The 13,108-nt window shown below is 35.7% G+C and overlaps 1 protein-coding gene across 1 annotated transcript; it reads left to right on the top strand.

The window, feature by feature from the left end:
- Positions 1–10,025: 10,025 nt before the first annotated feature.
- Positions 10,026–11,972, top strand: LOC129948962 (uncharacterized). Its single transcript, XM_056060125.1, has 5 exons — positions 10,026–10,254; positions 10,317–10,469; positions 10,528–10,698; positions 10,761–10,899; positions 11,854–11,972. The coding sequence occupies exons 1-5, from the start codon at positions 10,204–10,206 to the stop codon at positions 11,970–11,972; spliced, it is 633 nt and encodes a 210-aa protein (XP_055916100.1). The 5' UTR covers positions 10,026–10,203.
- The last annotated feature ends 1,136 nt before the right edge of the window (positions 11,973–13,108 follow it).

Raw genomic sequence — 13,108 nt, 5'->3', positions numbered from 1 at the left:
TTGTGAATGAACAAGAACACCTAGATTATCATTGACAAGTAGAAGAAACAACAAAAGGCCCAGATGACTTCCCTGGGGGACACCGGATGTAACCATAATAGCATCAGAAAGCCTATTGCTAATACGAACGAATTGGGTTCGATCACTTAGATACGACTCAAACCATTTCAATAGATTAGAGTAAAAACCATACCCCTGAAGCTTTCGAAGCACGATATGATGATCAACTCTATCGAATGCTTTGACGAAATCAGTATAGATCACATCGCACTGAAAAGCTTTCTCCATTGTTGTAAGCAAAAAATTAAAAAAAATTATAAGATCTGTGTTGGTACGTCTACTACTTACAAAACCATGTTACATTGAAGGGATCACTTCTTTTAATAAAAGTATAAGTTTCTTATAAATCAGCTTTTCGAAAAGTTTTGGGATAGCTTATATTTTACAAATTGGACGATAGTTTTTGCAGCATTTTTTGAACCTGCTTTGTAAATAAAAAATACAAATGAATTTTTTCAGCTTTCAAGAAATATGCCTGACCGGTTGAATATAATGCAAAGTGGCAAAGCCTGTGCGGTATTTTTAAAAAGTATTGGTGGGAAACCATCAAATCCTGCTTTATTATCTAAAACTAGCATGTTAAACTCTTCTATAACTTCGTTTACCGAGATTTACAAATTTCTTAAAATTGCATTAAACATATGTGTAAAAATATGTGTTTTGCCAACTGAGTTGAAGGGTTTGCCAAAGCTTTTAAATTTGTTATGTTTACATTAAAACTGTATTAAGATAATGGTAAATACAATAAATTACTTACTGATCAAACTTAATACCCTTTTAGTACTCACTTCGGCCACTGCCATCTCAAAATCATTAGCATTTCAAAAAACTAATCACAGCCTCCTAAGTCTCAGAGAGATTAGACGCCTTTATACCGTCAAACAACATGCTAAAAATATTGGTTGATATTTGAGAGCTGAAAGTTTCTATAAGCGAAATTTTAAGTTGACAGAACATCAAAATAAAGAGTGTTTAACAAAATATTAAAATAATCACTCTTCATATTTACCCATAGCCTAGACAATAGTCGTTAAGTGAGCCTAGACGTAGACGATCAACTCCATACCCCATCATCAAACAAACACGTCTATCAAAATTCACATAAGCTATAAGAGCATCCGGACAACTCTACACTGATCATCACTTATTGTGATGATGATAACTAAGAATACAAAAAAATCCCTATTCCTCCACTCTTTGAATATGGTAAATATACTCGTATTAAGCGGTGGCACAGCCTTGAGTCGCAAGTTCAAGTAGGTGTTCCACAATGTTCCCTGGTGCTGATTAATGGGCGGGATTAAATCTCAGAATCACAGAATTTATGTAAATGCCTGTGCTTCAGATATTAAAATCATATTTATGATCGTCTATTTACATTTTCTAAATCATAATACCACAATGAGAATATAGCAAAGACCATATTCGACTTATAGGTTCCTCCAATGCCTCCTCGTTTGTTCTGCTGCTTCGTCTATACTTGGTATGGTATATGATTATTCTATATTATCCGAAAGAGCATGTGTGTTTGTGCCCCAGTAGATGTTTTGTTTAACCATCGGTAATGGATATGGTTTCACGCGTTCAATGAGTGTGGTCCGACTCGAATGCTGACTATAGTCCGAGTTCTAAGTGGTGTTCTATGAGATGAGATGAGGTTTCTATACTCGTTCATTTATGATGACATCAAGTGTACCAGTGCCTGAACCACTCAGTCGGTCCCGAGGTTCCACTCCAAACCAAAAATGGTCAACAATAGAAAAAGAAAATGAAATGATTTCCCATCGCCGCCATCGGGATGTATCAATTCAATAGACCTACGATTTCTTCATTTGGTTTTTTGTTTGCTTATGATTATGACAAGGCGTGTTGGTTTCTCTATTGTGATGCTGATGCTGGTGCGTGTATCGGTTCTGCCCCGTTACGACACCACCACGCAGTGTTTAATCTCTCAAATTAAAGGTGTTGGCCTATGGCTTTGACCGGATTTGAAACAGGCTGTGCGACACTGAATATTAATCGTTTAATTATATATCGGACGCTCCAGAGGCTAATTTAAGCAATTTTCATTTTAGTTCCCCCTACTTAGAGGTGAGGCATTCCAGCCACCCAAGTTGACGACATCACGATCACAGTGAACTTTCTTGTTTTTGTATGCATTATATTCTTTTTGTGTTTAGTTCAGAAGCTTTGTTTGAAAAATAAAAAAGAAAATACTGGACATAGAGGCGATGTTTGGAGTTTTGGATGCGATAAATCAATATTAGGTGAAAATGGTTATCGACAGTTTTCGACGCATATTTAGCACTTAAGGTGCCTGGCAATGGTGATGGCGATGGCGGTGCGTGTGGTGGGTTATTTCCATAAATTGTTAATCTCTGGTCGATTGTTTATTGCTTAATTGAACGTGAACATGGACTATCAAAACACGGTACGGCCCCATCGTTAAAATGCCTTTATTTTGGTAAAATGTTTGTGCCGTTGCGTTCGTCGAGCGATCGGTCAGTCGGTCGCCTTGTTATTCGATAAGCCTGAACTTAAATTAATTCACTTTTTTGTTGTTGTTGTTGAAAATATTTGAATATATTTTCTTATATATATAAAATGGGAAATACATAAAACACAAATGGACTCAAAATTAAGTGGCGATCGATTTAAATAATAAACAAATATTTTTAATTTTTTTCGGAGCCAAATTCAAAGAATGCAGATTAGATAATTTAGCTGACTAAGTTATTCAAAATCAAGTTAGTTCACAAATAAATACAAACATGCATTCTTAAGAAAAAGAAAATTTTAATCTGGTTTTGACATCAACTCTTTTGTTTATCTATAAGAAAAGAAACATTTTGTTTGAATACGAAGAAAGATGAAAGCTAAAACTTTAAAACCGATATGAGTCACTTTTGAAAAATCTACGTATTCTACGAATTTCCGAAAACTCTGCAAACTTCCTTATTTTCTGCACTGACTTTGTGCAGATTTGTATTTTGTATGAAAATTCTTCGATTTTGAGGATTTGAAAATCACGATGAAAATTGGGAACCATTACCCGTTAATCATTCGCTTAAGTAGGGTACATCGACCGCAAAAATATTTTCAGTTAAAATTTAATCCGAAATGCAGATAAGAAAATTGACATGAGAGAAAAAGAAGAGCAGAGAGAAAGAAATACACAAAACAAACAGAGCAAGTTAACAAACAGGATTTTTATAGAGATGTCATTTGCATTAACAACACTCTACAGTCTACACCCCCATTCCCGTCTTCAAAGCAAAAAAAAAGCCAATATGTTGACACCTGTTAAGCAATCAAAACGTAATCTATTTATGTATAAACAAAACACTAATGCAAATAACCCTCATAATTCCACAAGTCCCGCTCGTTCGAGTCATCTGTGCCGAATGCCGATCGCTGCTCTGATCGAAATCGGCATCGGGATCGGGTAAGAGCACAAGCACCACACTCCACCACGTCGCCGTGCGTCGTACGGGAATAGCCATAAGAATACACCGATAGCTGGAGCTGCTCACCTTTCCACACTTTCTTGACTCAAAACCGACTCTAAAGGTAAATATGCTCATCCTGTGCCTGTCCATGGGCTAAGTGCTCGCAGAGTTGTTTTGTGGGCGACTTTCACATAAATCACTTCATTTGATTTGATTGCAAACAAATTTATTGATGTTGCACGCATTTTCTGGAATAACGTGTGCGCTGCGCACAACCAACAACCGAGCTGAACGATCTCACAGAGATTTTTCTTCCTCAGGTTGTCGCCTGGTCATCCATCGTGTCGCATAGCGTCGCGTCGCGTCCGTCATTTCGTCGTCGTTGTTTGGTCGTTATGTCGCGTCGGTTGTTCGATTAGTTGGCTTGCGGTTTGGCTTGTCCAGGAATGGCAATAAGCACACGCAGCAAAATGGCCATTGCTGCGTGTGTGCAGATTATATATTCTTTGAGAAAAGTTGTTGCTTTTAATATGGAACTGGTCACTGGACGTCATACCATCTTTTACCATGCCCTCTGGGTTAACTATAAAAATGTAGGTACTACTCCATACAACGGCTATTTAAATGGGGAATTTGACTTTGGACGACATTTTGTCCGATTTCAGGTGACGGGATCATGATGATAAGGCTTTAAATTAATGATTGGCACAATTTTCGGCAGGATTACCATTATTTTTGATGAAATTAAATATTTTGTTTAGCTTATGGACACAATTTCCATTCCAGCACAAGCACTCGATGAAGAGGAAAAGTTGTATTATGTCGATATTAAAAATAAGTAATTCTTGTCAACTATAAAGCATCAAAGGCTTTAATTTTCTTCAGAAATTAAAAGTAAATTTCTTTTTTAAACAACTTCGAATTCGTATGAAAAAAGGTTGCAGTATTTTTGTGGAAATTTGAGCCACAAAATTCAATGTCGGAAGGATCTTACAAAGTTGTCATATGTTTCCGTGTTTTGACGAAAATCAAGAAACTCTTTTAATGCAGATTAAAGTTTCATATAGCTGGAAAAGCTAAACTAAATGTTTAAAAAAGTGGCATTTAGTAAATGATATCAGAAAATGACTTTGTAAAACTCGATTTCTACCATTTCCCGGTAATTCGTCGAATTTCTTAAGAAATTCCCAATTTTAAAAGAGTTTCTAATTCTAGATTCTCGAATTCTGTATCTCCTGAAATTCAAAGAATTTTCAACCTTATGGTAATAATCTACATTGTATCCATGTTGACTTAAGACCTTTAATATGAAATGAGAGGATACTTGAAAAATCAAATCACCGAATCACGGCACTCTGTTTTGGAATTCCTTATGAATTCGAGCTTAGTTATCCTGGAATAGTCGTCGAACTCATCCCTTCTCTTCACTCCATTTTTGTCTAACTTCTCATCTGTGCAAATAAAATTGTAATCTTGTACAGACTATGTTAACATATGCATATAATGTCCCCTTTCCCTCCAATCCGAATGTAGCAATTTCTTCCAAGAGACCATGACGCGAACACTACACTCTCGCACGCTTTGTGCGTTCCTTTTGCGGATATTCAATGTTCCACACTAACGAACGAGTGTCCGTACATTTTCGTATTTGTCCGTCTCTTCATCATCTTCATCCCGCAGCCGCAATCCGTTGGGGATTTATGTCCCCTAAATGCTGGATTGTGTATATGTATATTATTTTATCTTGGCGGGACCGGACGTGGCGCAGAGCGGTGGGCAGCGTGATGCTCTTATTTGGACGCATCACGGACTAGATACAACCTATATAAATTTAGGACTTGCATCCAGGCTCTTCTATATGTGAGACCTCTTGTGGTCAATTTGTAATCTAGTTTGTTAAGTGATCAGGAATTCATTTGTTTCTGCAGCAATGAATATTTAAGTGCGCCACAAGTTGGTGTGGCTCTGCAATAACCAAGCTATAGCAAGCCACCAAGTCATCTAGCCACCAAGAGAGGATGGTGATATGTTATGTTATGTACATTGTACATTTTACATTTTACACACTTTGCTTATGGTGGGTGCTTTCTCTGATGAACTACTCGCAGTTCGCAGAGCTATATAGCTTCTCGTACTTATATAGATAAGTTTCACAATCGTGTCTTGAAACTTAAAACCTCTTTTCCCGCCATGCCACTGGTGTTGATTGAGAGTTCGGATTTTCACTTTCGCACCGATAAATGCAACGCAGTTACACCGGCCAACACTTATGCTGATGCTGATGCATCATGTCTAAGGAGATTTTTAGAGCGTTGCAAACTACGCTAAGCTGCGCTCCCCTTCCCTCTTCTCCGCTCGTACAAAACGAACAGCAACATTGTTGAATTAACATAAGTTTTTACAACCAGAAATGGATACGCACTCGTTGTGGTAATTGAAACATTACGCTGACTTGTGGTCTCCGTCTCTGATGTCGGATGCAATTCTGACAGTTGTTTCTTTCATGCTAGCAAAAGTAGTTGTATCTATGGAGTGGAGATATTCATGGAGCTGGGTGGTGTGGTGTATTGATTTCCATTGCGAAACAGAAACCGAAATCGAAACGACTACAACTGATTTGATCATTTGCGGGTGTACGCACCGCATCGAACATACATTGAGATGTAATAATTGTAATCGAAGATCTTGGGAATGGAAAGGCTTGTACTAATGGCTTTAAATAAGCCTGGAAAAGATAGAAAACAAAAATGTTTATGAGAATTTCAAAACTACTCGTACGTTTCTGCCTCAATTTTAATATTTTTACGTGCAGTGTGATGCAACTTGCAACATTGTATCTCCTCATAGACGTGGAAAATAATTCTTGCTGCATCAGTGAGTGTCACACCAAACATATTAAATGCTACGATGATTGAATTTTATATCCCATTCACTGGCACTTCATCGGCATCGCACAGCTTCGTCTTGGGGCACGTTCAACCTCACCTTTTATATATACCCGGACTTCACAGTTGCAAGCTTACTGAAATAAAAATAAACTACCATTATTGACGTCGTTGTTAAAGCAGCTATATGTATATTGCCGATAATACCGACCTTCCTGTCTTCCTTATACTGCAGAGAGTATACGATGAATTTAATGAAAATTCCTTAAGTCTAAATTACACGGGAAACATTGCACGTGCACCAATTCGGGGAATTTTCCTTCCCAGTTCCCATTCCCATTCCCAGTCGAAGTTAACATTTGTGTTGAATTTTGGGAGACATTTATTTGGTTTGTTGGATTGTTTGTGTTCTTAATTAACATCCTACAATGTTTCAGACGTAATTCTGCAACTGCTACAGTTTTTCTCTTATTTAACTGTGATGCAAGATTTTTTCTTGGCTGTTGTCCTTATACAATGACTGTGGCTTTTAGGGACAAATTTCTGGAATTCATCATTGGTTTGTCAAACTTAAACGGTTTTTGTGTAGAATTTTAAAATGCTCCATAAAGTGAATGAGTATTTGGTGATATTGACTTTGTGTATTTTTAGCGTCTGAGGAACTTTATCGGTGACAAAATGAGGTTTCTGGTTTATAGAAGATTTATCAGAAACTTATTGTTCCTTTAATAGAGAATCTTAAGTTAGTTTTTGATTTTCTGAAACTTCATTCACAATTTATAGAAACTTAAGTACGGTTGGTAATTGATGAAAGCTCTGAATTAAATGTTTGAAAACTCGGTAAGGCTTTGTCGAAATTGATAAAATGTCAATGTCGTTTTATTTCATGTATATTTCAAGTTTAATGTTATGACCTAATCTCAAAAGATTTCGATATGATTTCAACCATTTTTAAAATATAATCCAAGTATTTTCAGAGAAATAATTCGTCGTTGGTGGTAATTTGTCTGTTACCTTGTAAAAACTCTGAAAAAGATTGCAATTGGGTCGTAGAGAAAAAATACAAATCATTCAAGGTTTGACATCTAGAAAGTTAAGTATATGCTGCAAATTATTTACTCAACGTGTTTTATTGGACACCTTTAGTAACCTTTAGCGCAGAAACACAAGTTAACAAATACATCGTTACATTCACTAATATCTGTTTTTATAATAGGGACTTGACAACTTTTGTTTAACAATTTTAATAATAAATGAAATTGTTATTTTGAATGTTCAGTAAAGTAAACGTTTGAATCATAGTGAAGTGAATGAAAGAAAAATTCGTCCTACCTGAATTCGGAGTCGGTGATCGCAACTCTAAGAGCGTTGTAGGTTCTTGCCTTGGTCAAAGTGTCAAAAATAATGCTTCCGTAGTAAACGATAAACATTAGACAACCCCCGGACGTTCTTAAGAATTCGTCACCGGTCAGATCACATTAAGGCGTATTTTGCGTTTGGGTCTTATTAACAATCATATACAATCAAAATGACTCAAGCATTGAAGCTGATGGACCAAGCGTCATTCGTTTGGGTAGGAAAGATGTCAATTCCTTATTGAAAAACCCGTAATAGCATACCACTCAATTTTTAATTTAATTTGTAAAGGTTCTATGAGCGGCATCTTAAACAAATAATAATATATTATTTTAAATGATACTTATTGGATCTCTTTTAATGAAACAGAGCTGGTACTCCCGGTTTTGGTTTAAAAATTAAGTTAAACCGTTTATTTTTTTTAATTATTGTATAAAAAACAAATAGCAATTAAAGATTAAAATTTGAGCCTAGTGCAGAAAAAGCACGAAATAGAGTACGTTTCAACGAACATACCCAAAATCTGTCAGTTTTGCAAACCATCTTTGTACATTATACGACGAATTTAAATATTTGTACAAGTGACTTCTCACTACTGACTACTGACTACTGACTACTGACTACTGACTACTGACTACTGACTACTGACTACTGACTACTGACTACTGACTACTGACTACTGACTACTGACTACTGACTACTGACTACTGACTACTGACTACTGACTACTGACTACTGACTACTGACTACTGACTACTGACTACTGACTACTGACTACTGACTACTGACTACTGACTACTGACTACTGACTACTGACTACTGACTACTGACTACGCACACGTTTATTAATAAAGTCTTTAAAAATATTTCTATAAATAAAAATTTGTTACGAAATGTTGTGTAAAATTTGTCACGAATGATTGTTTACTGGGGTAAAATTACTTACCTATCGTTTAATCTCAATTATTCTGATCAATCAACGAAATATATTTTGATTCCAATCTATTAAATATTTAATTATTACAAACATTTACACACTTTAAAAGCATTCATTGGAACTATGTTTTAGATATTGAATACAGCAAATTATTTCAGCTTTCATCATCAATTTTCTTGATGAAGTAGGTTTTAACTCGGGTTTTTTCTTGTTAGGAAGGGAAAAGCCTTACCTATAAATCTTACTGAAGCTTTAAACTCTCGAATTCAACCACTTCCAGGTCAACTTTTCTAGGATGGTTACAAGATTTTCGCACTTAATAATAAAATAAAAAGTCATAAAATAAAAAGAAATTTTAACTAAAACAAGTAACCAGATAGGTTGTGAAAAAAGATCCATTGCTTTTGCAGCTTAAAAGCCTCTTAGTAGTCAGAAATGCATGCATAAAACCGCATCGGCAAAGGCAACGCTAACGTTCATGATCGTCGCGTCGTCTCGTCGTTGTCGATGTGGTTGTGGTCATCGTCGCGTAGCATCGTCATCGTCGTAACGCAACATGGAACTTCTTTTTCTTATCAGTAACCCACACTTAATGTTAATGTATCTTCGCGACTTAGTCAAACGGTCCAAGCAAAGCAGCGGATACTCAACCCAGGGACTTGGGGGCAGGAAGCTAAGGTATTATATATAAGAGAAATTCAGCACCAAACCAAATGTCCAAGTCCAATGTGGTACTGCGGCAATGAGATGCGATGGTCCGTTACCAGTTTTTATTCCTGTTTTTGTCGCATCCATCGTCTCGTATCTGCAGTCGTATGGGCTGTGTGTGCTCTTGGCCAAGGAATTCGTCCGAGATAACAGCGACCGTAGTGGTCGTCGTCGTCGTGGAAAAGAAGAAGGAATACCTTATTGCTTCTCCTTGTTCATACCGCTTTTGGAATTTCTGTGGATGAAGCACGTAAGCAGCGTTCAAAGAGCATCACCGCGCTCACTCGCTCTCTGATGTCAAACTGCAGTGCCATCTACAGCGATAATAATAACAACAACGACGAGCGACGGCTGCAACGACGCGACGGTAACGGCGTCAAACGTAGGTAATGAAATTGTAAGTGCTGCACGCACTTTTGCGGGACACATCACAAGTAAAAACACACAAATTGTGTCCCAATAATCAATTTGTCATTGGAACGAGAGACTTCCGTGCACTGTCCCATTAGTGACGGCTTTCAATCAAAAGGTTCACGTCATCAATTCAAATTATCAGCGTTGTTCGGCGATGATGGTTGACGTTGCCATGAGAAAGTCAAGATTTGATTTGGATTTGTGAGGTTTGGCGTCGCGTCGTCGTTGGTTGGCGTGGCGGTCAGATAAATACTTAAAAAAATCTACAATTTTTTAATTGAAAAATAATTACCAAGCTTATTAAAAAATACCAAACTCATTGGACCAAAGCTAAATGGCTACAAACAAGAGTTTTGTTAACCAGGTATGAATCTATTCAACATTTCATATAACCATGCCTAAATTTGAGCTCTGGATTTTATTGCTAACGCAGGTGTCATTTGCCGTAAGTTTCGACTTTTAAAAATTCAGCTTTCAGATTCTTTTCAAGCATATTTCTGTTTGCAGTGTGCAGTGATTCCGATTCACATAGAATCCTTCAACGGTTATGGACATCCGCAATATGTTACAAACTTGAACTGTTCAATAGGGACAATTCGGCAAAAAATGCAAGTCATGAACTTTGACTGCACTTTCCCTCAGGAATTTGACAAGCTTATGGTAGCTATTCGAAATCCTGAAAAACACGACTCTATTCAATTTTTCAATATTTTCCCAGATAAGATTCAGTCTTTTCAAAAGGGAAGGTGGCCGATATCAAATGTTCAATATTGACTCCAAAGAAGATCTATGCAAAGTTCTTGATAAAACTGAACGTTCAAATGTTGTAAGTCGCATGATGCCAATGTGGAAGTATTATGGACATTTTCCAGATCTTTGTCCCATTAAGGTAGATGAGTTTTTGTTAAAAGTGTGCATGTTATATTTTTGGTTTCTTGGTTTTTATTTTAGGGAGATATAACAGTGCGGCGCTATCCAATTGATCTGGCGTTTTATCCTTCAGTTTTTCCAAGTGGGGACTTTAAAATTGTTGTTCAAATAATCGAGAGTAAGCAAAATATTGGTATTTTAAATGTCACAGCTGGTTTTAGTATTAAATATTAAAACCTAACGAATAAGATTGGAATGTTTTTTTATTTTGAAATTCTTGAAGTTATAATAGTTGGAGGTTGGTTTTAAGTTATAAGTTACGGAAGGTTTTAACAATTCTGGCATTTTCACGAGATTTTATGAATATTTCTGTAAGTGATACATACATTTTGATTTATTTCTCACAAAGAAAATGGTTTGCAGTTTTCTGAAATCGTTTTTGTGTGTTAAAAGATATCATCTTGAAATGAGGAAGCTTATTTGTTCTTCAAAAAGAACTCAAGCCTGATTTTATTTGTAGAAGTGTTTTTTGTATTTTGAATTTCGTTACCACGTTGCATCCATTCTTTAAAGTATATTTAATACAAATATCTTCAACATATGAACAAAAATTTGAACAAAAATGTAAGGTTAAAGTAAAGTTTTTCAATTAAGTAAGTCTTCAGTTTTCGACTCCCACACTGAAAAAATTTTTCAAGTAAGGGGTCAAAAGAAAGAGAATATTCTGTAGACTATGCGAATTGTATTTTCATTAAATATACATTTACATTTATTTGAAAAGCGTTACTTTTCATTATAATAAAAATATAAAATACTGGGAAAATAATATAACAAAAGTTTTGGTTTGTGTATTTGATGGAACTAATCGAATACATAAACCATTTCTTTCGAAAAAAAGTTTTCCGGTGTTTCATATTTTTTGGGATGAGTTATGAGCGACTATATGCCCATTTAAACCAGAGTGTGGACAATTTGGAATATTTCGTTAAGCTCAATGTGGACAAATTGATTAATGGAAAAACCACTAGAGTGGTTGTTTTTTGATTTTCACTGCCTGAAAATGGCGATTACGGCACGGAAATTAAACAGATAACTTCATGAAAAAGTAAATATTAATTTTGAACTTCGAAACAAAATTTGGTTGTGGTAGTTCCGTTTTTGTCTTTTTTTAAAGTTAGTATGCATGTTGGATGCTGTGACAATGTGGATGTCAACTCACCATCAATAGAATGTCCAATTGAAATGTCACCAACTGCTGAATTAATACTTTTGGCTGTTGTACCAATTCAATGAAAGAATGTCAGATGGAGGTTAAATATAAGAACCATTGGCACGTCCGTTTAGTTCTTGAATCAAAAAATATGTTTTATAAAAATAAAGAAACGATTATTAAAATTGAAGCATTGGGTTTTCTTATATTTTACATACCACAAACTAAATTCTCTAGCGTTAGGCAAAAAGGTCTTAAGTCAAAAAATTGCAATTTTAGGGTTTGATTTAAAGGAATAGCTAATTTGTTGTCTCTTTTGTTTAATACTATCAACAACAATTGCTTAAAATCGTATGTATTTAGTCTTAAGACGAAAAGACAGAAAAAATCATATTTGTGTTGAAATTAACGTCTTAAGTTAATTGAGGGTGTGTGACCAGTTTCTGACTTAGGACCCTTTTGCCCAACGTCAAAGAATTTATTGTGCAAACCATTTTGGTCCTTCGAGCCGGATTTGCAGATCTCCCATGTTTAGGGACAGACAACAGACTAATGCTGGGCAGAGACTGAGGCCCAGGTTGGATAAGTTCCTGCTCTAAAATGACAATATGACACATGTAGACACTGAAATGTTTATTCATAGAATATGGCTCTGAAATCAACATAGAAAACTGTAAAGCGTTCTTAAAGTATCATTTCGAACATAAAAACTATTGAAAACATGAATCTAGGTCTCTTTTGAACTTTTTACATGGTTCCGGGAATTTTTGCTCATAACTTAAACTAAAATCTAAAATCAAATAACATAAAAACTTTGATTCCCTTAAGTTCCTTGTAGAACCTCAATACCGACTCCGATTGTATCAAGAATTTTTATCATCTTCTGATTCCAATCCTCGGGTGTTTCTAAAGAGATAGGATTGAAAAACTATCAGATTTGTGAAATGCCCGAATCCAATGAATAAGGAGTCACATCAATATTGATCTGAACTCATAAAAATTCATATCAATACAAGTGTTCATTAGAAGTCTTAAACATTGATTGAGATTAAAATCTTATCTCTTCTTATTGAACTTTGAGCCCAAGAACTGACTTTTTTAAGTGTTGTATTATTGTTTCTATATCTCAAGAGAGCCAAAAACACCATCATTTTGAATTTCTATCGACGAAGAGCAATTTGAAACAATCTCGCAAGTCGTCGTCCAATTGCATTGGCGC

Source organism: Eupeodes corollae, chromosome 3 (assembly GCF_945859685.1).
Source record: "Eupeodes corollae chromosome 3, idEupCoro1.1, whole genome shotgun sequence".
NCBI lineage: Eukaryota > Metazoa > Arthropoda > Insecta > Diptera > Syrphidae > Eupeodes > Eupeodes corollae.
This window is presented reverse-complemented; position numbering and strand designations above follow the sequence as displayed.

Excerpts from the sequence above, each read along its gene's own strand:
- LOC129948962 (XM_056060125.1), top strand. The coding sequence starts at position 10,204 with ATGCCTAAATTTGAGCTCTGGATTTTATTGCTAACGCAGGTGTCATTT. Across the intron at positions 10,255-10,316 it reads TAACGCAGGTGTCATTTGCC|TGTGCAGTGATTCCGATTCA; the intron begins GTAAGTTTCGAC and ends TTCTGTTTGCAG. Across the intron at positions 10,470-10,527 it reads AGGAATTTGACAAGCTTATG|ATAAGATTCAGTCTTTTCAA; the intron begins GTAGCTATTCGA and ends ATATTTTCCCAG.